The following is a 25,747-nucleotide window of genomic DNA, read 5'->3' as shown; positions in this document are numbered from 1 at the left end:
GGGAATGGGTCCGTGAGTTTTGACTCCCACTAACCACCTATTCATCTAACTTATATGGGGAATTAGAATAATATCTTTTCTTTTGGTGCATAAACTCTGCTATGTATTTGCATATGGATCTTATTTTGTAATTATCTTCTCTTAAATATCACCCTTAATCAATTATAAAAGTGTGGTTCAGTTCAATATTTAACATTGTATCAGAGCACATCAATCTTTTATGCATCTATCATCCTCCAATTTTTTTTTTTTTTTGATTCCTTTGCCTCTCCACCCGTTACTCACTCTCTGCTACACCCTCCTAAGTTGAACCACCCGTACAATACACTTTTGATTCCGTCCTCCTCACCTTTTTCCACCGTTGCACCGGGCCTTACCTCCTCGTGTTGCACCTCTAGAACGACAACTCCACCGCATGACTCGCCAACACTTACACATGCATCTCTCCCCGCAAAATCCTTTCACATCTTTTTACCAAACGATGCGTTCTCTCCGGTTCCGTCCGCCCCAGCTACTCGTCGCTTTTTTCGTCTTTTTACTTTAAAAAACTGTCAAAACACATCCGGATGATGTGCTCTCTTCTGTTCTATCAGCCCCATTTGCTGCTACCAATGCTATTGCTCTTCCACGTTTATTGACCGGACGATGTGCTTTATGGGTCCAATATCTAACAAAGATTTACCATAGTACAAGTGTACAAAAGATTAATAAAGGACATGAGGAACCAAGGGGGTGTTTCTCTACCGGAGCTTAAGGTAGGAAAGGCACGTGGATGTACCAAGGTTAGGAATGCTTTTTGTTAGTTGCAATGTCATTCAAGCTTTAACGTGGAATCTTGACTACGAACTTTGCATTATAAGTAATATCATTGGGGAAGTGGTCTTATCCTTTCTAAATTAGTCGGCAGCTCGGACAACTTCATCTCTGAGCTATGCCAACTTTTCTCTCTCACATGTGTGCGCCTCTCCCACGTGCCTCTCCTAGGGAAGTCGGGCCCCCCCTCCCCCCGCATGACTTGCGTTTGCACATGTACCTAGCTGCAAAGTCTACTCGAGTGGCACATGTGCGGTGGGCCCCTGGGTCTTCCACTTTTGTAACTTACCCCGACAAGCGATATTCGTGTCACCGTTTATGGTAAAAAACCGCCCCGGCCCCACAAATCTCCGTCGAAAAAGTATTTTGAAAAGCAGCAGGTGAAACAAACATGGCAGAGTTCACGAGCAATATACTTCATACGCGCCATCAATCATTCATTTCATTTCATTTCATTTCATTTCATTTTCATACCCGCAGCAACAGAAAAAACTGATTTTGGTTTTTCCCAACATTGTTTTTTAAATATAAAATCAAGGAAAATTGTCTCGAATTACGTACAAATTGAAACTATTTCAGTTGATTGATTGATGAATCATATTTTTAATAATAATAATAATAATAATCTCACAGCATTTACAGATTACAAGACAATGAAAGGCCCAAATTTTATGGTTTCTCTTCTGTTCTTCTTCCGTCTGAATTCTGGTTCAGTTTTTTTTATTCGCTCTTTCCTCCAGGACGAACTCGGGACGACTCGGCCAAAATTCCTCTTTGCCATCTCCATAGATCCGCCGGAGCAAGAAACCCAAAAATGGGGTGAAGAGATGGGAGAACATCCATCTGCGCTTTCTTCTTTTGATTTGTTCGAATACTGACCCGGTTGAGCCGGCTCAATTGCGTCATCCGAGTTCAAAGCCAAACGTGCTTCACCAGACGGATTTGTCGGCCAACCCGTGAAGCAGCGGTCTGGACTCCGGCCACCCGTCTTTGGCCGGTCCGGCATACGCGCAACGTTTGAAGTCTTCCAAGCTGACGAATCGACCCGAGTTGGAGTCGGCCCGGGAGACGAACCGGAGGATCTCTTCGAATAGCAACTCGTCGCAGGGGATCGAGAGGGGGCCGGAGTTGGTGAACCCGTACTCCTCCTCCGCCTCGTTCAGAAGTTTCCGGAACACGGGGTAGTTCAGGTACGTGGCGCGGACCACGAACCGCCGGGAGCTCGTCCCAACGCAGACGGCCACGTAGCCCGCCGGCACGTCGGACGGGATGCGTTCAGAAACAGAGCCAACGGCCGCGATCCGAGTTGCAGAAGAGGCCTTGCTCCGCCATCGCCGTAGCATCTGCCGGAGCCTCACGATGTGCCGAATTCTGCAGCATTTACCGAGACCGCCTGGCATTTTCCTCTGAGAGCGAAACGTGAGAGAGAGGGGAGGGAACAACCCCTGAAGAGTCTTGTGAAAGGCTGCTGGAGCTTCCACCACTTTGCTTTAAAGAGAAGACTGAGAGGAGTGGGGGGAGCTGACCTGAAACCAGAGCTAGGCTTTTATAATGCAGAAACTACAAAATACCCTTTCTTTTCTAAATATCCACAGAGTAACCTATCCAGGCGTGAAGGGCAGAAATCGTAATTATTGAGAAACGCAGGGATAATTTCTGAATGACATCCTTAGAAATCCTGGTCGGATTAGAAAAGGAAAGAGGGACAGGTTGAAACCGGAAAGGTGAACAGAAGATTCCCTTTTCTACGCTTTTTTTTATTATTTTAATAAAATTTTATACCTTTTTTAGAAACCCAAAAAAAGAAATTTCTTCTTTAATTTATATTTTATATTTTTCGACATTATCGAATAACGTTAATGCCCCTGGTAAAAATAATAAAATGTATCATGACCCTTTTGACCTCATGCTGACTGGACCTTTGCTTTCAAATTGAGGGACCCAACGAACATTATTTATTAGGCGTAGGGATAATTTCGGACAGGTAAAAAGGTACTTTTAAAAATCTCCCGTGAGACGGAATCGGCGGAGCGTCCGGTGGGAAGAGAGTGATGACATGTCGAATGACTCGCCACCGAAAGGCGGAGATCCCGCAGAGAAGAACCGTTGCGGCGTTACGCTGACGTGGGAGGTCGATGCCACGAGCAGCAGAGCTTTTGTGGGTCCACGTGGTGGGGCCTTAGAGCTCCGTGATTCGAGGGGTTTGCTTAGTTGTACTCCAGAGTCGAAAAGTGCCACTATGGCCCGCGACCCCGCGGGTGTTCGGCTCGTGGCTCTCGCTGAACGGCCACCGTGTTTACGTTTTAACTCTGCCGTGTTAATTCGAACTCCGTTAAAATTATTGGGTTTAAATTCGATTACAATTTTAGATTTAAGGCCGAGGACGAACTCGCCTTGGTCAAACATAGGCAAATGTTAGGGTCTTAATTGAGTTAACTTAAAAGAAAGAGTCAAACGAAGATTTTAAAACAAAAAAACACAGTTCAATCATCTCACGAGCTCGCTCAAGAAAAAACTTTTATGATGTTCACATGGATTAAGATAGCGATTCGCATGTTTCCGGGAGAGAACTCCGTCGTGCGCCGCATTCAACGACCAGTACAGTCGCTCCCCACATGCACAATGTTGGCTTCGATTACCACAAATCACCGTTTTTAACTGCCCGAGGTCATTAAAATCTAAGTTTAAGCCAACCCAAGGGAAGGACCCATCTTCCATTTTACGTAAGGACGCGCCCCTCTGGTACGGTCTTCCATCCTCAACCCCTTTAAACTGTTGAACCGCTTCGTGTTCTTCCTTTATTCCAAGAGATTACAAGAATACAAATTATAAACTATTCCTCCAGAAAGTGGAAGAAGAAAACCAGCGAATGGAGTGCTCGCTTTGATTCTAGAAACAGTGAGGCATCTGTTTGTACTTTACAGGGTGGAGGCCACACTCATCTCCAGAAACTCAGCTCTTCTGCTTCAAATTAAACAAAAAAAAAAAAAAAACGCTGAGAGAAGACTCTTTCCAGTGACAGAAGTGAAGAGATTATGGACAGTTCTTTTCGTTTTTTTCTCCGTCGAGGATCCCACGTGAGTGTCCCCATACATGGCACCACAGTGCCCAAGATGAGTTATCCACAACAAAAGAAAGAAGAAGGAAGAAAGAAGAAAAGTCTGTGTGTTCATCATTTCCCGAGGGAAGACAATGCTTGAGGCCATCTCTGTATCTGTAAATTTATTCCAGTGGCCGCCCACTGTAATCAAATTTGCAGCATTCTTACAAAACTGCATCAAATATGGGGCTGCTTACTGCCACAAGATTCTATAAGAGCTGCAAATTAACATCAAGTTCAATTACTTATATAATATGAAACCACTAACATCAGATATCCTCCTAACGACTGAGTACAATGATTAGCAGCATCTAATCATTGGCCAACCTGGGGACTACCTACTTTCCCATTGGCTCCATAGATTTCGAACTTGACTATTTGATCCCTAACATTACTGGGATCAAAGGCAGAGGACAGCCGAGAGTCAGAAAAACCCGATTATTTTTGTAAATTATTTGTATATATTCAATGTAAACTCTCACCATCAATTCGTGGTGATTGAAAAGATTTTAATCAAATCTTACATGGTATCAGAGCAGATCGATCTTAATTTTTCTGTATAGATTCAATATAAACTCTCACCATCAATTCGTGGTGATTACAAAAATTTTAATCAAATCTTAGAGACTCGTGGGCCCACCTTACCATTCACACTTGGCACAACACGGTTGGCGTACCCGAAGTAGATTAATTTGTTAACAAGGGTTTAGTAACAATTGTGAAGTAATATATCTGCTAGATCTTCTATTACAGCCATAGTGTTGATTTAGGGCTTGTTGCATTTATGGACACCGAAAGCACAGTGTTTTGTTGCTCTTCTGACACTTGGGTATCCATTGTAGATTTTGTAACACATTAAGAATGTTAATAATAGCTAGGAATTTTGGACTCTAACCAAGGTAGGTTACATGGAGATAAACAAGTTACAGGCATATCAGGAGGGGTGCCAGGTTGCCAGGTGTACACTCACTTTCTGTACAGGGAAGGTGAGATGCATGGGACAGATGGGAGGAGATTTCCACGAGTGGGTAAGAATAGATTATTAGGAGTAAACCAAACAAAGATTCTTGGTTAGTGTCGTATACATCAAAGGGTACGTACTTGATGGCCAGACAAAACGAGGAGAGAAGCCATATGAGCAGTAACTAAGAGCGAGTTCGGAGACTCAGAAAAGAAAAGAAAGAAAAGACAGACGAAGAGGGAGAAGGCAGTCAGCATGTTCTGGGCCGGAATATAAGGCAAAAATTTGTAGAGAAGGAATGGATTGTAGCGCATAAAGAAAGAAAGCTGCACATGCAGTGAAGCATAATCCACCAACCTCAAAACAAAGACCCATCTTCTCCAACTCTCGTGTATTTGAGATTTGAAAACTGGAATTGCATTAAATATTTTAAGCTCTTTGAATGAAGCCAAACGGCCATGAAAGTAACCCCATACCTGATGATGATTCTCTACAAATGCTGCTCTATCATGGCTGTCTCCAGTCATTCTCTCTGTAACGGGCCCGACCCTGTGTGGTTTCAACTCCTGCAGAGACCCTTCGCTCCAATAATTTGCTACGGCAATCATGGGGTGACTTTGGTGAAGGGAATATCTTTACTGACCAAAATCTTCTGGAATGATTGAAACACAAACCTTATATTCCGTGTTATTCAGGGTTGATGGGTTCTCCGTTTTTGGATATTTTTTTCTTCTTTCAGAGGCTGCTTAATGTTTTTGGTCTGCGCCTCCTCTTTTACAGCTTTCGTGGTTTTCTTTTTCTTCTTATGCATAAAGAAATAGAGGAGTTAGGGTTTCTTGGGTTGTAGAGCTGTTGGGATGCTAATTGATTATCTGCTTGTTAATTCCATAACAGTTTTCCTATTTTGACCAAGACATGAACAGCTGGGGAGAAGAATGAGGACTTGCTTCATGCTCCGGGGCATAGCAAATTCCTGCACTTTGTATTATAGACCTACGTGCCATGTCAACTAAGAGGGCTAACTTTGTTTAAGGACTCCGATTAAAGTACGTAGTAGTTGTGGCAGAACTGTGTGGACTCCAATGGGTGCAAAGGAAAGCAATATACCATACAGTAGAGTGCCACAGGGTAATTGATGGAAATAGTAAGGGAGGATGATAGGAGAAAGACTATTAAATAATAAAATGGAAATGGATAACGAGTAAGATAAGATGAAGAAGTTGAAGTCATCATTTGCTTTATTTTTCTAAGTAATTCAAATCCCTCGTATGAACCAATGTCGACAATAGTTAACCAATAATGAACCCAAGGCAAGCAACCAAAGAGTTTTTCTTCAGTAATAATGTTTCAGTCAAAGAGACATAATAGCAATTGCGGTAGTGGGCCAATGACCAAATAATACGTACCAAATATGCAGTTTATATAGCAGTAGATAACCGGTAAATAATGAAAGTTATTAAAAATAATAAGGGCACGTAAAATAATCTGCAATGACTCCATCCTTGAATAAGGAAGATGTGTACCAAATAATAAGCTGGAATCGAGTAATACGCTGCCAATAAATCCAATAATATAATCAAGTCGGAGCCAAGGGATCGAGTTAGACTTAGTCAAGCAACCGAGTCCAGTCAAGTCAGGTACCGAGTCAATAGACCAATCTAGATCTACCAGAAATTGAGACTCGGAATAATGGGCTGAGTCAAGACAGAGTAGAGCTCTCATGGGACCTAGTCAAGCTGAGTCAACAAATGAGTCAAACCAAGTTAAGATCTTAAGTTAAAGAACTGAGTTATACTGAGTCTAAATTAGTCCCTGATTGGTAGCAGTAAGAAACTCGGAATGGGCAACCCGGTTTGGGCTCGGTGGTACTGAGTCAGGTAGAGTCAAGATGAGCCATAAGGATACCATTGTTTCTGTAGAGATCAACTTGGAATGCAGATATTAGTATCTTGATATATGTCAATAATCTAATACCAGCTCGGGAGATGATCTTCCCAAATGAAAAACTAGCATTAACTCGAAGGAACAACAATAATAATCCCTGTGTTGGTTAGTTGGTATGTAGTTAGCCCGGAAAAGAGAGTAGAGTGAATATCAGGATATACAGCAGAATAGATTCGATTACCACGATAGACAGTAGGATATTTTCCCGAACTGATCACTGGTTCATTGAATTCTCGGTAAAGCTAGATCAAATCAGCCACGTTTTGCCAACCAAGCTCCAACCGAGCAAACGATGCCAACCTCCAGTGATCAAGGGATGTTGACAATGGTTAACAAGTGGTGACAACAACTTCCAATTCGATGACAAGTTAAGATATCAGAAGTCGACGATAGGTTGTATATCTAGTAACAAAACAACTTTCAGAAGCGATCAATTGCAAAGCAAGCGAACTATCCAGTAATGGCAGAGTAGAGATATCGATGATTAATCCAGCAATGGCAGAGCAGAGATACCAAGGATCACCTGATGATCAAGAAGTTTTAGCTCTAAAAAAAACTTGATCGTTGATGTTGTTGTGAGCAACTTCTTCACTTGAAGACAATCTTTTTTATCAAAGACTCTTACACTAAACTACATAGTTGATACCCAACTTCCGCCTATAGAGAAATGTCATAGCTCTGCCACCACATCCAACTAGAACAGAGTTGACAATAAAGAAACTCAAACTGAGCAACCAGAGGAGTCTGATTCTCACACAGCAGATACCAAACCAATGCTATCAAATCGAAATCCTAATTCATAATTCCATGAAGCCGAGAGGCCATCAAGATACGGACGTCGTGATCAACATACAAAACCACCCCATAGTTCACTAAAGAACATAACCCAATTTGTGGATCACAATGTGCTAGCACAACAAAATGTTGAGACTGAGGGAGACTGATTATTAGCTAGACCAAGCTACGTGATTTTTTAAGGCTCCGTGAGACTGAGAGATTAATAGAGACTACCACTGATAGAGTGTACCAGTAACAGAGTGTATGATGAAGTAGAAGCAAAAAATGCAAATTAAACAAAAATACCACTAAGGATCAACCACCTTGTTATTGTACCTATCAGAGAAGACTATAAGCGAGCTTTACCTATAGGATATTACAACTCTTTTTTAGTGACCAAAACGGGTCTCCAAACCGAGTCTTCAACATATCTTGAATTCAAGTCTTGAATGAAAGGATCAAGACATCAACGTACCAATTTTATGATTTGAAAAACTCAATAGCTACCAGTTCTGAAAATCAATGCTCTAATACCATGTTGATTTTTAAGAATTCATGGATTACATCATAGAGAAAGAAGAAGAACACATGTTGGGGAGAAAAATAGGAGAAAGAATGAAATTATGGATTTCGTCCAAACCATCCCCCTTAAGCTCTATTTATAATTGATAATGTATAGTATTACAATTATGTCTTTCATCCTAGTAAAAGTAAAAAAGAGACAAGGAACATAAACTAATAATATCCCTAATTACATCATATCTTCTAATTGTTTTGGCACTATTTAAAATATAGAGAAGTTTATGGCAAATGACCCACCTTTAGCTATGGTAGGAGGAATAGGTTGTTTTGCTCTGACCACTTATGAGAGTACTTTACTTACAAGAATTTGAGGTTGAATGCCCACAAATTCTAGTTTGAGGCCATAAAGAGATTTGGTAACTTTGATATCCTCCTTGCCTTTCAAGTTGTACTTCATCCATAACAAATGAGTGATAATTCATGATTTCTAAATAAACACTTTCTAACTTACCAACATATTTCATAACACTTTTATCACCTCCTTGGATTCTAAACCACTAAGTACAAAGACCATAGATACAAGACATATCATTCTCTTGAAACATTCTTATCTCAAATATCGTCTGCATTTTTACGGTAGATGACTTTGTTAACAATATTTTGTTTCATGCTATTAATCCACCAAAACATGACTACGGGTGGGCACGGGTCAGATTGGGGTCGGGTTTACCAAAATCCAAACCTGAACCCGATCCCTGACCTCAAAACCCAAACTACCAAACTTGACCCTTACCCGATCATCATTCTTGTAACCCTGTCCCTACCTAGTTCCCATAAATCCGATTTAAACCCAACCAGTTTGGGCCCCATTCCCATACACTCAACCCATTTCAATGCCATTTTATATCTTTCTCATTTGTGTTGGAATGGGTTTGTCTTTAATATGCAAGTTGCGCCTTCACTAATAGGTTGATCTTTGGCGTAATGGTTAGTAACATGGTATCAGAGCAGGTTGGTCTCGAGTTCGAGTCCCGCTCCCCCCGTTTGTTCCGTCCCCACATAGGTGGGACTTTGTGTTTGGTCGTTCCCGTATAGGTGGAATTGTGCATTTGCATTTGTATTTGTACACGGGTGTTTCCCGTGCGGGGGAGTGTTGGAATGGGTTTGTCTTTAATATGCAAGTTGCGCTTTCGCTAATAGGTCGATCTTTGGTGTAATGGTTAGTAACAATTTGTTGGTCGGCAACCTGAAACCCGACAGGTTTTTTTCTCTGCCATGTTCCCGACTATAGGGTGAAATCAGAAATTCGAACCCGAGGCCCTAAACATGACATGATAATTCTCAACTTTCCATGCGATTGAAGGATTAGGAGAAGGGACATTAGTAAGATACTTTTCTTTCTTTCAAGATCCAACATAGATCTCTATGGCCCTTGACCAATCAAAATTTATTTGTGATTCAACTTGACTATATTGTCCCTTTTTGTCATTTGACTTACCATTGTATATGATAGATGACACAACTTCACTATTTCCAAGCATGATATAAAACTCCAAGACTTGATTAAAATTGTCAAAAAAAGGAGATGAAGAACCAACTTAGGTATGCTTTCCTATTATGCAATGCAATTTGAGTTTTTCAATGTCATAAAATGGAAACCTTGACAATATTATATATAAATCACCCTCTTTTATGTTGAGAAAGACAAAACAAACAAAGAAAAATTTGTGATTGCTATTTAGGTTCTTTCTAAAGACGATGAGAGAACCTTAATATTAAATCAGAGATTATTTGCTTAGATTAAACAACATAAACATAAACGAAACTCACTCATGCAATAGAACCGATTCCGCATGCACAATATACAATCTTCATTTATGGAAAAAACATAGCTGGTTAATGTTTAACTTGAAACTCCATTAGATGCAGCTAAAAAAATGCTCTCGATTGTGAAAATCTTAGAGGAAGACCTTCATAAAGTCTGGAGATGTGATGAAGAAGAAAACTTGGTACTTGAGCTTAAACTATACAAAAGATTTTTGAACTTTGTGTTTCGTCAAGTTTGGCTTGACTTGTAGGATATCTACCTTCTCCAAAAATCTATTTTTAACTCTGATACCATGAAAAATAGAGGTTTAAAATAGTTATCAATACTAATGTAGAAAAAAAAAGAGAAGAAAAAGTGGAAGAAGATGGTTTGGAAGTTAGGGTTGTGAGAGAAGAGATAAGAAGTTTCGGAAGTGGAAAAGAAAGCAAAAAGGGTTTAGTTTTTCTTCCCACATCTTACCCTCTATTTCTAATCTCTAATTAGGGTTATAAGTTCATAAAAAAGATAATTATACCCTCGCTAAAGGAGGTGAACACAAATATGCATAAAGATAAAATCTAGCAACTCTATTAATGTAGTAATTAACTTTTACACTACTATAAATTAAATTATTTTTTTTGCCCTAGTTACAACCAAAATACATCAATATTCCTATATCGGTGTCTAACATTGTGCAACTATGAGAAGGGTGGGAGATCGGTCCTGTTGTAGAAGAGGGTGGAGCTTCCTCCTTTTTAACAATGAGGGAAGGGGCCTTGCACTCCCCTCCACTATGTGGGATTCCACATGAGAAGAAGGGTGAGCATTTTAGAGATCCAAAACATATTGGATTATAAAAAAATTGTATAAATTTTGGCGTTACATTTGTTCAAAAGCTCCTCTAATAATATTCAAGTTGTAAATGCGTTACACATTACAATGTTAATACTAGTATTAAGTTGAAAAGGTGAATCGTCATCCCCTTGCCCTCCCATTATAAAAGGCTCATGGAAAAGGCTCTATGGGCTTATTAAGAGCAAGAGCCATCCACGTCAAATAGTGGATGGGCTTATTAAGGTCGATCTGACAGGAAGAACCTTGGTGCACACATACTGTTGCGCCCCGCCACGTCAAATAGTTGCCATGCGCGTGCGAAACGTCGCCCACCTATCCGAAGAAAAACCTGTGGTGATCAGACTGCCCGTGAGACTGAAGGCTCATTTTCTTTCTCGATCTCCGTCTCTGAAACTGAAAGTAGAGAAAGCAACTCGCCGGAGCAGCAGAGTCCACGAAGCTAACCATGTCAGTCGCGCCTTCGCTTCCTCGCCTTCATTCTCCTTTCCTCTCTTCTTCTCACCACTCAAAGGTCTCTCTCTCTTTCTCGCACAAACCCAGCAGAATACGAGCACCGCCCACCTCTTATCCCGCCATAAGGGCCGTTGATATCGACCAAAACACGGTAAACCTGATCGTCTTTTACTTGAAAATTCAGTTTTTGTTCTGGATGAAAGGAATCAGGAGTGGTGTCTGCTTTTCTCGTTTCCTGTTTGTCTCTCAGTCTTCAATTTCTTTTATCTTTTACGACGGTGCTTTCAGCTGGTGGCGATCTCGGTGGGTGTCGTCAGTATTGCCGTTGGGATTGGCATTCCGGTTTTCTATGAAACCCAGATTGATAATGCGGTGAGTATGGACGAAAATTTTCCGCGAGTAGCTGCTGCAGATTTTATGTTTTACCCTTGTGTATTGGCCGTGTTTCAGGCGAAACGAGAGAACACGCAGCTCTGCTTCCCCTGCAATGGCTCTGGCGCTCGTAAGTCTCTAATCACTTCTGTTGATGACAAATGGATTTCATCGGAGAAATTTCTCCTTGGAAACAAACTGTGAGACACTAAGAATCATACAAAATTTGAAGAAGAAGAAAAACACCTATGTATACATACATTTATAAAGAAAAATACAAAAAACAAGGCATACACATGCTAGTCATTTTATGACGAACCTTGGACCTAACATTACATAAATCCCCAAAACTTGTTTGTGAGGCAAATCAGCCAAACCCATTATTCTGTTTATCAAAATTGTGATGGTAGTTATAGTTGGAATTCAGAGAAATGCAGATTTTGTATGGGAACTGGGAATGTGACTGTGGATCTAGGAGCCGGAGAAACCGAGGTTTCAGCATGTATCAACTGTGAAGGCGCGGGTAATCTGACCTGCACCACCTGCCAAGGATCTGGAATTCAACCTCGCTACCTTGATCGCAGGTAAAAATGTTTAACAACCAAGAACCAGAAAGGTGTCTGAATTACTCCAATTCTTGGTCCATTTGCTCATAGTCTCTTTTCACAAACAGAGAATTCAAAGACGACGATTAAGAGCCAGAGGAGAAGAAACATCCATCTGGGGCGTGTATTAAAATTCAATTAATTGTAGTCTACGAGATGGGTTTTATCAATTTTTTGTATTTACAAGGTGAGATCTCAATTACTTTCTGGCTTTATCTTTTCCTCAACCTATATAAGTCAGAATGGAGCTCCTGCAATTGCAATGTCTATAGCATAGATAGCTTCAGTACTTACAAGGCTGAGAAAAATGAGCAGGCAAAGGATAAAACATAGAAAAATGAAAAGAACAAAGAAGGGAATAAAGAGTTGAAAAGAAAACTTTGGTGAAGAAACCAACAAATGATAGAATTGAATGGAGCGAGAGAAATCATTCATCTGAATGAGAATTCTGAAATATGCAACTTAGTTACTATTAAATGCAAAAGAGAGATTTAGGATTTGTTAATCCTTTCAAAGCAGCACACCTGTGCTTTGGGGAACACTAAATGACAATTTTAACCAGTGTTGTCAAATCCTGGAAATGGAGGTTATTTTGTGAAAGACAGTTGATTAAGGGTATATCGTCCAAGAGCTAACACTTCACCAAATTCGCTCCTCGAAGATCGTTCCTGTCATCACTTCATCCCAACTAGAACCTGCCATATGTAAGTGCAAAACAGAAATTCTCGTCGAAATGTCAAGCAAAAATTACTCAAAGCACCTGATCCGAGTAAGCCAACTTCAGTTACAAAAGCATTCCAAACTTGCCATAGATACTGAATCAGAGGATTACTGAAGATAGGACTTAAAAATCACATGTAAATTTCTTTTATGTAATCATGTTTTAAAAAGTCATGCCCTTTCACGGATTGACCAATTTGTATGCCACGTACCCATAAAAAGATTTTTCATGCATGGATTCAATTAGCCCAGTGCAATATCTCTTTTTCCTGGCCAATTATATACATTAATGAACAATCTTGCTAGTTATATATCTTTTAATTGGAGTTCAAACCTTAATAACATTATCCAATTTACTTTTAATGTGTTCAGTTGTGAAAATAAAATATAAAGATCTCAAGCCCTCAACCCACTGTCTACGCAACAGTTACAGGCTGAGTGGTAGCTTCCTTCTGGGATTTACACCTGCACAAGGAAGATCTTTTCAGCAATCCACAGCATAATTTCATGAACCTCAACACAGAAGTTCCAAGTGATGAAAACAGACCGGTTGCAAAGAGATCTAGATGCAAAATTATGATTGTTGCAATTTGTGCACATCCAGTCTCCATCACGCCATTGCTTCGCGCTGCAGAAAATCAAATACAACTAATCCACTTTTAGAACATCCATAAAAAGAGTAACCAAGTAATCTACTCTTATTCCATCCACTTTTATATCATCCAGAAAAGGAGCAACCAAGTACTCTACTGTTATCGCCCACCCACACCCAGTCAGAAATAGCAAGTACCCCAGCAAGGCTTGCTCTGTTGTGTATTCTTCAGAATACACTCCATATATGATGCGATCGATCATGGAATTCAACTATAAATCTACGTGGTATCGAAACCAATAAGGTCCTCATATTGTAGTCATTACATTCTCCAACGGAGCAGCTTCTCATGAAATGTTTTCTTCCAGATCTCTTCTAAGAAGGATATGTTACACATGGAACAAATGTCAAAACCTCAACAACACAGTGAACGACTTGTAAAGCATAATGCACATCAAAGATGAAACATAGCCAACGAGAAAATTTTGCATGTTACTTAAGTGTGAAGGAACAAAATACATCAAAATTAGCCCAAAAAATAAAGCAAAGGACTATCTAGCCAGGTATGGGTTCCTCATACAATTTTCTTATTTGCCTCAAATGCTGTATTTTCCTTAGCTTCTTTTTCTCCCCCTCTGCTTCTCTTAATAAAGCAGTAGCTATTCTCAGAATTCTCCCCTACTTTTTCTGCCTCTCTGTTTCTCTTAAAAAAGCAGCAGCTATTCTCAGAATAATAAGGATGATAAAGCTGGAAAAAAATTCTCACCCCTTTCCTATAAGCGTAGGCATTGTTGCAAGCTGTAGTGAAGGATTCTGAGCTGTCATGTTTTCGCTTGGGTATGTGGTATACATATCAGGAGGACCATTACCAGACTTTGCCATTGGAACAAAACCTTGATAGGAATATTGATGCCCATTTGTCTAGAAAATCCAAAAAACAACGGCATCACAAAGAATAGCAAAAATACACACAAGGAAACAAACAGTTAATACTTGGGTTCAGACTCTGTTATACCAGAAAATGGCTATTGACATCTCCTGCATTTAGTCGCTTGTTGTCCCACTCATTCACAAATTCATCAGATGCCAAACGTTTTGTTCCCAAAGCTAAAAGCCACAAAGTTAAGAAGAAAATATAGAAATAAGAAATTGAAAGAAGTAAACAGAATTCAAATGATGATGCTAAGTCATCAAGTAAGCAAAGCCTAAGAAAGCCTTGGAAAAGTAAAATGACACACAACCCATGACTATGCTCAGCAGCAAAAACGTTTGTAACTGACACAGTTTCTGCATTTTTTTAACATGTGCTCAAAATTGGTAATAACAAAGACTGATTTGTTTTGATCAAATGAAATAATACGAGATTTACTTCAACAAATAAACAAATAAAATAAAACTGAACAAGACAATGATCACATAATGCAGGAAGAACTTTAACTCCACCAAAATGACAACAATAAACATCTCTGACAGCACCACACGATTTTTTTTTATATTGCTCCACACAATATTATTATTCAAGTTCATACAGTAATCTTTTAAAAAAGTATATGAGAGTTCTATTAAAGAAGAGAAGGGAAATACAGAGGATCAGAATAAATGTGAGAAAGAAAAATATTTTATACCAAACACTGATAAATAGTATCCAAAGAAATCACGACCTTTCCTTACCAGGAAATAAATAAGACTCTGACGAGTTTGCTGCAGAAGAAGGCCAACCAGATGGCATAGGAACACCACATTTTTTACACTGCCACCCAAAAGAAATAAAAGATACTTATTTCTCCTTTGAAAAGACACGTAGTTACTTCCATAAGCTACCCTTGAATACATGAACGGAAATACCTGTGCGCGTGAAGAATAATTATGGAATCCACAGCCACACATCCAATCTCCAGAGCGCCATCCTTTTGGAGCCATAAGAAGCTGATCAGCACCAGTTGCATATGGAAAAGCACCACCACTGTTCCCAAGCAAGGGCCAACCAGAAGCTGGGTGAAGTCCATATTTTTCAGCACCTCCAAATGGCCAATTTGGATTAGTAGCTGTCAGCAACTTGAGTCCTGGTGCTCCCTGGGCCCTGGCAAAATAATGTGCATAAGTTGGGAGAGAAGCTCCAGGCATAGCAATTGCTGGCATTGCTGCTACCTCCTTTGGTTGCCCACACTTTTTGCACTTCTCTCTTGAAGCATAATTGTTGTTACTGCAACCTATTGACATCACCAGTGGGCCCAGAAATACCCAGCGAGGATAATGCAGCCAAGTAACGCACACCAACCAGCCCAAGCATCCACACCAAAAATACACGCACACACACCAGTCATACACTAAAACCAACTGATTGCAATAGTCTAATTTCAACTAGCAGAAATAATTTGTCTACATTTTTTGGCTATTCAAATACTTCAAGATAACAAGTTGGTTACTTTTCTATAGTAAAAACATTTGTAAATCAGCTAGTGATTAACCAGGACAGAATAAATATGATAAAACCTAGCTGTTCTTTACATGAATTTGAATTTTCAATCAGCACAAGGAAACAACCAACAGCATTAATCAATAAATAGTACAATAGAACATGCTTCATGAAAGGTGACTTGATTACTAATATAAAACTTCACAAACTTGCTATGTGAAAACAACAGAACGTTTTCCCTCTTTTTAATCAGTCCTTGAAAATCCAATATTGCGCATTCCAGTTGCCAATGTGATTGAATATTTTATATCCTCCATTTTCATAATTCTTTTCCTATTTTTCGATGACTTTCCATAAATCTTCCACATTACATTGTACAGAAATGTTATATACAGCAAAAAAGCACAAGCTAAAGATCAACCTTTCAACATCATGATTAAGCAGCGGATTCAAAGAGAGTGAAGTTATCACACACCTCAACCAACACTTGAGTGAATGCTTCTACGGCTACTACAAAGAGAGTGAAGTACTCATCTTTAGGCAGCCGATTCAAAGTTCAATTAGACGTACACATAATTATCAAGCAAAACGGTACAGAAGAACTTATTGGCAAGAATGTCCAAGCTTTCCTTTAGCATTCGAAATCATGGTAAATTAGTTTCACCATTAGTTGACAAAGTTTCATCAAGATAAATACTAAAACTTCTGACAAAATTTTCCTTTCCGCTACCGTGATTTAAATAATATCAAGCAGCTTAACCTATTAGACTCATTGCCTAATAAAGCTGGGACAAGAAAACAAAAACCTAAAAAAAACAAAAAACAAAAAACAAAAAAAGAGAAAAAGGAAATAAGAGAAGAACCAGTGCATATCCAGTCTCCAATTCGCGGAAGCCATTTAGAATCAGCGGGAGTTTTGGTGTCGACGAGGAGACGAGGCTGTTTGCATCTGTTGCAGAAGGATCTGAATGCGTAGTTCCTGTTCTGGCAGCCGCCACACTCCCAATCTCCTTCTCGCCCTTCCGCCATGATATTCCGGCGCTGTTACTTCCAAGAGGCGGGGTAAGGGACGGGCGAAGGGCCTTTGTTCTTCTAGCTGAAGGCTGAGAGTGCGACACAGCAGTACCGAAGGCAGATCCGCGGGGGGACTACCGCAATTGATGGTTCTCCATTTCCAGTCTTCCAATTCAAGTCCCTGTTTTTATCGAGAAGCCCACGAGTGATTTGAAGATGGGCTTATAACAGACATGGGGGCCCAATATCTCAAGATTTGGATCCAAAGATACCAAAGTTGTTACAAGTAACTTGGGTAAATCCGTAATTTGATCTACCTAACTTGACAGGTGAAAAGACGTGGATGGAGTAGTAAACGGTCCACCAAGTCCACGGAGTGGACTCATCTATCAATATAACTGGAAGTGGCCCCCGCCATGAACACCTGTCTTATCTACGGTAGGTAGAAGAAGAGGGATCCAAGATGATGACCCCACCACCACTCAGCACGTCGCCTTCTCTGCAATAGCTCTCACGTAGTAGTTCGGGCCCACGTTGCTATGATACCAGGACCACTGGGCCTAATCACAGGTTCTATACGTGGCTCGCAAGGCTCCAGTCTGTGTCCCCACCGAGCTTCTTTGCTTTTTCTCGCCGACGATGTCTTTCAATCATGGTGATCCTTTTGTTCACATGGTGGGGAAAATAAAAGCAGATGGAAAACCGCAACAACCGGTGGGCCCGTTCGGCATGCAGAAACTCGGAGGCCCGAATGGTTAATCTCGTCAGCGGTACCTTTTGTCGGACCTGAGGGTCCCATTGTACTACTTCCAAGAACAACCGTCCGATCGAGATCACCGATCGCCTTACGCTTTACGAGACTAGAGAAACGAAACGTACATGCGCGAGTAGTGAAAGGCATCTCTCTCTCTGTCTTTTTCTTTTGGTACGTGTCCATTATTCGGATAAAAGAAATTAAAGAAAATCCGATACGTGCGAGATAACTCTGAGTACGAGTGGGCAGGGAAAGATTAAAATCCGAAAACTAAGTCCGGATGTGAGAGACGAATTAAGGAATGATTTAGACTTGGAAAGGAGTCCGGAAGAAGGGCCCGAAAAAGAAATTCAAAACGAGATACGGCTTGTTGGCCACATTTGCCTTCGCTCCTACAGACGTCGATTAGTTAGTTCCCTAGAAGCCGTACGGCCGCGACGCTTCCGGCTCGCGCAACCGACCGCGATTTCATGCCCCACACATCCGTTAGAGCCTTTAGATCCTCTCCCGGATAATCATTTCTGCGTCTTCTTGCTCTCTTCTCCAGCATTTCGGTTTCTTTGTAGGGTTTTGTGCTTCCATGAGGTGCGGCTTTTCTCTTGCTGTGATGCTTGTGAGTTGCGCAACCGACCGCTTCTCGTCTCTTCTTCTCTCGTTTAGTTTGGACTTTTGAATTTTTCCGTAAAATTTCTTCTTGTTTGAGTACTTTTTGGTGATTTTCTACTGTATGTTATCTTTTTACTGTCAAAAATTGTTCCGTGCGTGCTGGTGATTTTATTCAGTTGTTCTGGTGTTTATTTGAATAAATGTTTCCTCAGTCTTTTCTTCTATATAATTCGTTATTTTCCCTGTATCGTTTTTTTTTTCTTGTCTTTGTTTTTCTCCTGCTAATTCGTTTATTTTTTATGCTTCTGTTGCTTATTTTTAGAAATTAAATAGTTGATAATGTAGGTATTCGCTTTTTGTTTGTCCCACTTACTGGTTTCTTTTCCTTTTCTTTTCATGATGAGATTTGGAAATACGTGGAGTTTGATTTTTTTACTATGCAACTTTTTAACACGAATTGCGGATTGACTTTTGTATGTTCATGGTTTCGTTACTTGTATATATCTAGTCCTGTCTTCTGCATTGTGGATTTATCTGATGAGTTTGATGGTCTGTATGCGAAATGCGGATGACTCCCAACTAGTTGTTTCAATTGGGTCTAATTATCATATTATGTATATCTGACGATTTTTTTTTCTTTTAGATTCTTATGAACTCCGAATATTTTTAACTAATTTTTCATCGTCTTGGTTCACAGGGAATTGGAGTCCTGAATCTATTTAAATTTTACTAGATTGAGTTCTTAGCGCTTTGGCACTCTGGTGGTTGCTGCAGAAGTTCAATCCATTAGGCATTCTTACTGTCCAAGATGATGGGATCCTTTCTCACCAGAGGCCTTGTGTATGTTTTGAACTTAAACAATGACAGTCGTCACTACTTTCTACTTGTTAAATTTCCTGATTGTTACTTCCTTTGAGAGAAGAGAAGCAAATGTAATGTCTTTAGATGGAGTTGTGGTGATTTTCAAGTGTTTATTGTGTTCGCAGTATGGTTTTTGGCTATGCTTATCCAGCATACGATTGCTTTAAAACTGTGGAAAGGAACAAGCCTGAGATTGAGCAGCTGCGATTTTGGTGTCAATATTGGTGGGTTTGTCACCCTTTAACTATTAGCAAACAAAAATTTACATATATGGCAAACATTGTTTTCTGCTGACAAGCTAATCCTTGTCTGAAATCTCCAGGATTTTAGTTGCTGTCTTGACAGTATTGGAGAGGGTTGGGGATGCTTTTATTTCATGGTAATAATTCTTGGCTTAAGACCTTGCATGATCTCTTTGTCCATCATTTTTCTGGGCTCATTTAACAGGTTTTATGTTAAATGTGCATATTTTGAAGGTTGCCAATGTACAGTGAAGCCAAGCTGGCATTCTTTGTGTATTTGTGGTATCCTAAAACAAGGGTACGGTGCCCATGCTTATTCTGTTCAGTAATTTTTCATTCTTTAGCATGTCTTGTAATGTCTTTTCTTGGAAACATACCAGGGTACAACATATGTTTACGATGCATTTTTGAAGCCATATGTTGCAAAGCATGAAACAGAAATTGATCGCAATTTACTGGAGTTGAGAGCTAGGGCAGGTGATATGGCTGTACTGTACTGGCAAAGGGCTGCTAGCTATGGGCAGACGAGAATTTTTGAAATTCTTCAGTTTGTTGCTGCGCAGTCATCATCAAGGCCTGGGCCTGCTCAGGTACCCCTTGAAAAGAATAAATAGATTTATTACTTTGTAAGCAGTAAATGGTTTACCATTGAGTGATTGGGTGGGTTTTGATGATCTGCCAATCTCTAGTAGATTGCATGCTCTGTGCTTTACTAGCTTCAAAACCATTTACTCAAATAATGTTTGGGCCAGAAAAGCTCCAAGCTCAAGGTTATATAAAAGTATGAAATGGATGCTTTGGCAAATACAGGTGTCCATTGTATTATTAGTTACATTTACTAGCTTTGTGTTCCTTAATCTTTTGAGCCTTTCTTGCTCTGTTCCAATAAAAGCATTAGAAGAGCATTTCATGATTTTATGTTGTACCTGGCCACTCCAAATTGGTCAGTTTCAAATCTGAATATTACACAGTGCTGCATTCGTCAAAGATGTGCAGCATGTTGTCTCACTTCAAACTGGTCTAAGGTGTCAATAGAGAACTTTCTCGTGGAGAATGAAGCTTGCTCATAGTAAAGCTGAAAATTGCTGACTAATTGAGAAACGTCATATGAAAAGAGCAAAATAAATATGATGGAGAGAGGAGGAAAGATAGAAGCAGAAGTTGACTGAATAAGGTAAAATGAAGACAAATCTGAAGTAGAATAACCATTAAACTATCACTCAGTTTAATAGTTATATCTGGCTCAAGCAATTTTCTGACTTTGAGAAGCCGACTACCAATCAGTTGATGATTATTTTTTTAATGATTAAATTATACTCAAGGTTGTTCTCTTGAGGTCCTCATTCTCTATCCACTTACTCCTACAACATCATGGGCAGTCAGAAAGGTAAGCAAACTTCGAAGGTCAGCAAAGCTGCCAATAAGGCCAACCTTGAAATCTACTCATCATGGAAGAGTGCAAGCCACTCTTCAAGATGGTTGTCTGCGACATGATTAACATCCTCTTTCTCCAAATAGTGTGAGTAGGTGTCTTTTATAGACTACTACGCTTTTGGCATTTGCTAGATTATGTAAACATTAAATTGATTGAATCATGAACTTGTCCTAAATGGACAATGAAGATATCAATTGATTCTATAACATTTTCTCTGTTGAAGTTTTTATGCTTTAAACTTTGTCATTTACATCAAGTTTGGATTTCAAGTACGGAAGAAGTGCACAAAAAGGTGAATAATAGATTTTTTCTTGTGTGTTTCTGACTTCATTGGTCTTTCATGGTACAAGTTTTAATACATTTACTGAACTACAGCAACAGAAACAAAAACAGTCCAAGGTCAGAGTTCCTCCACCTGCTCCACCATCCAGTCGCCCAGCAACTCAAGGGCAACAACAGCTGCCAGTGGCACTCGAGCAACCAGCTCCTGGTGCAACGACGAAGGAATCTGTGCAGGAAGTCGCTGCATCTCCGGCGCCGCCCCAAACACTGGGATCCAATCCAGTACAAAAAGCACATTGTGAACCTGATACTGAGACACAAAAAACGGCTCCAACACAATCACCGGTACAAAAAACAGCTACTGGAACGACCAATACACAAAAGGCAAAAACAATTGTTGGATCCACCAACACGCAAAAGGCAACTCCGACGGAACCAGAAACAAGTAGCCAGTCAGCCACATCAAGCAGTGAAGAACCAATGCAAGTGGAGATGCAACTAACTGTAGCAGAGGGAAATTCAAATCCTCCACAGGAAATGATCATGGAAGAGGCGATTCGGGTCACACGAGGGAGATTGAGGAGAAGTCGAGTCGCAGCTAGCCGTTAGAAGCTGTTTCCACTGGTTCGTTTCTCTTTCATCTTTTGTAGTTAGTGGTAAGTGTTAGATTTGCTGATTGATCTGAAATGTAAGTAAAAAAGAGAGGGGGGGCGGCAGGGGAGGGGGAATGGAACAAAGACTATTTGGTTGATATATAAATATGGTGTTTTCATTAAAGAGCTTTTAAACAACGATGTTGGGGAAGACCCTTCTCTCCCTTGTAGAGCTCTACTGCATTTTCGCCGATGGTCATGAAATCCCGTTCCTAGGGAAAGGGCGGTGGTTTTGGTGGATTGAAGTTCTCCGGCTGCCGCTGACGGGTTTGTCTCCTTGTTCCTCGCCGGAATCTTATCTCCACAGTCTCAGGTAGCTCCGCAGGCGTCTCTGAGGGTGGAGGCGGGGGAATACCCTCTTGCTGCGAACTGCCCGGATCATGTGGAGGCCCGAGGTGGGAAGGCCTGTGGAAGAAACGGGAGGTCGGGCACTAGGGAGAGGACTGTGTTGGGTGCTCCCATGTCTTCTTCACCGAAAACGGTAGGGGCGCAGAGCTTCATTCTTAAATCCTATTTCTAATGCCTTTTTACTGTGTTTTTTAACTGGGTCAAGCGTCATGTGTCGCCGTTGGAGTCATACTATGGGCTGAGGGAAATTAAAAGTAAAAGTGATCTCTCACTACCCAAAAGCATATGCCGATGGAAAGTAAAAGTGAATAAATAGTTCATTCACTTTCACTCAAAGTGAATTTCGACCTTAACCCAGTTCATTTAATTTTACTCTTCTCGGCGTCCTCCTCTTTGTCAATTCTTCCATCCTCTTCTCTCTTGACACTCCCTGCTTCCCATTTTTGCCGGCTCGCTTTCTCGCTCTCTTGAACCTCTTTCCTTCCTAACCCTCATCCCTCGTGTCTCTTGCTCTTTGCTGGCTCATCGTCTCGCTGTGTTACCGTGCCCTCGATGTTGAACCCTTTTGCCAAAGAAGCTGTTTCACTTTGAGATTAGACAGTTTGTTCAAATCTCCGTGAAGAGAACCGATGAATCCCTTCAAGGCTAAATCAATCAATAGACACCACCCGACTGTCCTCACAGTTCACAAAGCGCCATGCCGGCTTACATGTTACTCTCAAGTTGATTAATCAGCCTTATACGTTTGATCAATCAATCATCTTTAACAATGAAAAAGGAAACTGAATTTTTTTATTCATTTGAATAAAAACTTTGATGAAAACCGGAATACTAATGTAAGGAAATAACAAAAACCTAACCAACTTAGGGAAGGAGTTTTTTAAAAATGGAAGAATTTTGGTGTTCTTGGTTAGTAGTAGGAGTTTATAGTTAAGAGTCTTAGAAATTATGGCAACAAGGAGTTCTTAAAACAGATTTCAGATATATCTTGACACCAAAATGGAAACTAAACTCATGGCATTAAACACATGAAATTAAGAGGATTCTCTTGTCAAAATGGTGAGTTAAACTTCTAATGAGAGACACCAAAAGCTCTCTCTCTCTCTCTCTCTCTCTCTCTCTCTCTCATATATAATAGTCACATAGATAGGTCACTTATAGATTTTAAAACGTTATCTTACCCCTATTGATTTTATTCTCATTCTGAAACTTTTCTAGAATGGGTCATTTTTGGATGATTGTAGATTGGTCGAATGTTTTTTTCAAATGCTTCTCGTTCTTCTTCTAGGTGTTTGGACAGTTCAAATGGATGCTTCTAATGGTTTTTCTATCTATTGGTCATTCGGATAGCCTTTGTCTGGTTGGTAGACCTTCATAAATCGCTCCTCTTTTCTTTAGTACAATAGTTTGGGTGGCTAATGGATACTTTTAGTACCTTTTCTCTCTCATGTTTGGTCCAACAGGGATCGTTTCGTTAGCCGGTCTTGTTGTCTACTTTTTTTCTTTTTGCCTTCATTTGGTTGGTAATCTAGTGTTTGGGTAAATGGTCTTCAATAAAGCCTTTTTGCTCTTCAATTCGATTGGAGGGCTCTACTTTTCTTACTTTGCTTACTATGTTGAACTCTCTTTGCCTAGTTCCCTTTTTATACGGTCGTTTGGACAAATCAAGACAGGGCAAACAAACACAACTAAAAAATTTTCTTCTGATTTTTGAACTACAAGACATACTTAATGCACCTCAATAGTAACTTAGTGTTTGTTATCATCAAAATTATCTCAATGAAGATCTTGAGACAAATAAATTTCTTTGTCATCCAAATATGTGCTTATGGCTGGTGGTCGACACCAACCTCGACCCTACCTTCAATGTTGTCAGTAGTGTCGTGCACTTAGTGCGATGGAAAATAACAAAAGAATGGTAATAGAGATGAAATAAAAGCTAACAAAAACAACAAAGCATAAATTGAGCCTATGAACAGTAAAACTTAGGGTCTGTTTGGAATCCCATGGAAAAGAAAAAAGAGAATTTAAGCATTATTATTCCCAAAAAAAAGTTACTGAGAATGAGAATTTGATCATTATCTCATTTTTACTAACTATTTTTTAGAATAATAATAGTCAAATTCTCTTTTTTTCTTCTTTTTTAGCGGTTTCAAACATACCCTTAAGGGGGTTAGTCCACAATGAACTTGAAATGAAGTGAAGAATTCAATTCATCTTAAATGAATTTATTCAACTTCAACTGATCCTTAGGTGTTAGTGTAGACGAGTTCAAGTGCACTGGAAAATAGATTCTAGTATTAGTGCCTCAAAATGAAAAGTATGATATAAACAAGAAAATGAGTAACCTTTTATAATATACTTAAATAGAACATATACCTAAATAGACAATTAACCAAAATAAACATGGTTACTACATTTATAAGTGATTTAACGTGTAGTATTAAAATATATTAATATGTTAATTAATGAAAAACTAATTATAATGTGACTATTAAATCACTAATTTAATACAGTAATTATAAAATGAATTTATTGAATACATAAAAATAATTATTTTATAAATAAAAAATATAAATTATTATTTTTATGATGATGGTTTAATTTTTCCTAACATAGGAAAAATTAAACCATCGTCTTCCTCATGGCGTGCGTCATCTTCCTCAGCGGCGGGCTAGCGGGCAACGGCGACGGAGGTGGCGCTCCAACGGTACACAGAGAGGGAGAAGAGAAGCCGAGAGGCCGTGAGGTTCTGTGACAAAGGCTCGGCCTCTTGTGAAAAAAAAAAAATTGGGGGAGGAAGGCCGAGCTGGAGGAATCTTTCGCACACTAACACCTTAATCTAGTGAACTAAGTAATGCAGGAGTAATTCATTTTGGACTAACCCCCCAGTGTAAAAAGGAAAAGAGTGACAGAAAACAAGAGCAGGAACACATAACAGAAACATATCATTCGTAATGCAGGAATGAAAAGAGATAACAACATGGAAGAAGCAAAGCAAATAAACAAAAATGAAACATTGGATTGACCCACCTTTATAGAAACCGAAACTGTTATCACCTTTCTGTATCCTGAAATAGACAAAACAAAAGAAGAAAATTTGAAACTGTACGTAGAAGTGATGAACAAATAGCCGTCGAACTATTCTTAAGATCTTTCTTCTCTCGTTGGATGACAATGACACACAAACAGAAGCAAAAGAAAAACAAATAAGAATGAAGTGCCTACAACTCCGTTTCTCTCCATGTTATCCTCTCAATTCCCATTGTTTTAGAGCCTTCTGCAAGATAATTTGAAGAAAAATAAATAAAACGTAATCATTCGTAGTTATATATTACTCTTCTAAGCTTAGATATTCATTTGCGACCAGTATTTCTAATCATTTCTTTGTATCCTTTAGTTAATGAGAATGGAGTGGATCATAAACATTTACTCTCGTAGCTTTGTTAATTGTAAACAGGGTTTCGTTTCTCTTCTCGGTTATTCAATCAAGTGATTGACCCATACCAACCTTATTGAAGACCAACCCAGAAAACGAAACACATCATGACCGCGGATGCAACTGGCGAGACTCGAGGGAAGCGCGCAGTTATGCCTGACTGCGTTGATCTGCAC

The 25,747-nt window shown here is 39.7% G+C and overlaps 4 protein-coding genes across 4 annotated transcripts; 2 read left to right on the top strand and 2 right to left on the bottom strand.

Annotated features, from left to right (window-relative positions):
- Positions 1-1,371: 1,371 nt before the first annotated feature.
- Positions 1,372-2,326, bottom strand: LOC137939260 (auxin-responsive protein SAUR50-like). Its single transcript, XM_068784493.1, has one exon. The coding sequence runs from the start codon at positions 2,211-2,213 to the stop codon at positions 1,743-1,745; it is 471 nt and encodes a 156-aa protein (XP_068640594.1). The 5' UTR covers positions 2,214-2,326; the 3' UTR covers positions 1,372-1,742.
- An 8,870-nt stretch (positions 2,327-11,196) lies between these two features.
- On the top strand, positions 11,197-12,454 carry LOC137938996 (protein SPA, chloroplastic-like). The gene is made up of 5 exons (XM_068784148.1): positions 11,197-11,383; positions 11,521-11,604; positions 11,683-11,734; positions 12,032-12,188; positions 12,278-12,454. Exons 1-5 carry the CDS (start codon positions 11,225-11,227, stop codon positions 12,297-12,299), a joined length of 474 nt encoding a protein of 157 aa, XP_068640249.1. The 5' UTR covers positions 11,197-11,224; the 3' UTR covers positions 12,300-12,454.
- LOC137938995 (ranBP2-type zinc finger protein At1g67325-like) lies at positions 12,413-17,081 on the bottom strand. Its single transcript, XM_068784147.1, has 7 exons — positions 16,801-17,081; positions 15,367-15,731; positions 15,193-15,271; positions 14,537-14,628; positions 14,288-14,442; positions 13,477-13,557; positions 12,413-13,394 (listed from the first exon to the last, which is right to left on the bottom strand). The coding sequence occupies exons 1-7, from the start codon at positions 16,964-16,966 to the stop codon at positions 13,346-13,348; spliced, it is 987 nt and encodes a 328-aa protein (XP_068640248.1). The 5' UTR covers positions 16,967-17,081; the 3' UTR covers positions 12,413-13,345.
- A 933-nt stretch (positions 17,082-18,014) lies between these two features.
- Positions 18,015-21,876, top strand: LOC137939007 (HVA22-like protein i). Its single transcript, XM_068784163.1, has 7 exons — positions 18,015-18,318; positions 19,009-19,151; positions 19,298-19,396; positions 19,495-19,551; positions 19,649-19,712; positions 19,795-20,004; positions 21,225-21,876. Exons 2-7 carry the CDS (start codon positions 19,120-19,122, stop codon positions 21,738-21,740), a joined length of 978 nt encoding a protein of 325 aa, XP_068640264.1. The 5' UTR covers positions 18,015-18,318; positions 19,009-19,119; the 3' UTR covers positions 21,741-21,876.
- The last annotated feature ends 3,871 nt before the right edge of the window (positions 21,877-25,747 follow it).

Source organism: Aristolochia californica, unplaced genomic scaffold (genome assembly GCF_029961685.1).
Source record: "Aristolochia californica isolate CCGP_79_NKW_82.1479 unplaced genomic scaffold, dmAriCali1.0.hap1 SCAF_8, whole genome shotgun sequence".
Classification (NCBI taxonomy): Eukaryota; Viridiplantae; Streptophyta; class Magnoliopsida; order Piperales; family Aristolochiaceae; genus Aristolochia; species Aristolochia californica.
This window is presented reverse-complemented; position numbering and strand designations above follow the sequence as displayed.

Coding starts and splice junctions, on each gene's coding strand:
- LOC137939260 (XM_068784493.1), bottom strand. CDS start 2,213: ATGCCAGGCGGTCTCGGTAAATGCTGCAGAATTCGGCACATCGTGAGG.
- LOC137938996 (XM_068784148.1), top strand. CDS start 11,225: ATGTCAGTCGCGCCTTCGCTTCCTCGCCTTCATTCTCCTTTCCTCTCT. Junction 11,735..12,031: donor CTGCAATGGCTCTGGCGCTC/GTAAGTCTCTAA, acceptor GTTGGAATTCAG/AGAAATGCAGATTTTGTATG. Junction 12,189..12,277: donor CCTCGCTACCTTGATCGCAG/GTAAAAATGTTT, acceptor TTTCACAAACAG/AGAATTCAAAGACGACGATT.
- LOC137938995 (XM_068784147.1), bottom strand. CDS start 16,966: ATGGCGGAAGGGCGAGAAGGAGATTGGGAGTGTGGCGGCTGCCAGAAC. Junction 13,558..14,287: donor CCTACGCTTATAGGAAAGGG/GTGAGAATTTTT, acceptor GATTTTCTGCAG/CGCGAAGCAATGGCGTGATG. Junction 13,395..13,476: donor TCTAGATCTCTTTGCAACCG/GTCTGTTTTCAT, acceptor TTCCTTGTGCAG/GTGTAAATCCCAGAAGGAAG.
- LOC137939007 (XM_068784163.1), top strand. CDS start 19,120: ATGATGGGATCCTTTCTCACCAGAGGCCTTGT. Junction 19,552..19,648: donor GGGGATGCTTTTATTTCATG/GTAATAATTCTT, acceptor CATATTTTGAAG/GTTGCCAATGTACAGTGAAG. Junction 20,005..21,224: donor CAAGGCCTGGGCCTGCTCAG/GTACCCCTTGAA, acceptor ACTGAACTACAG/CAACAGAAACAAAAACAGTC.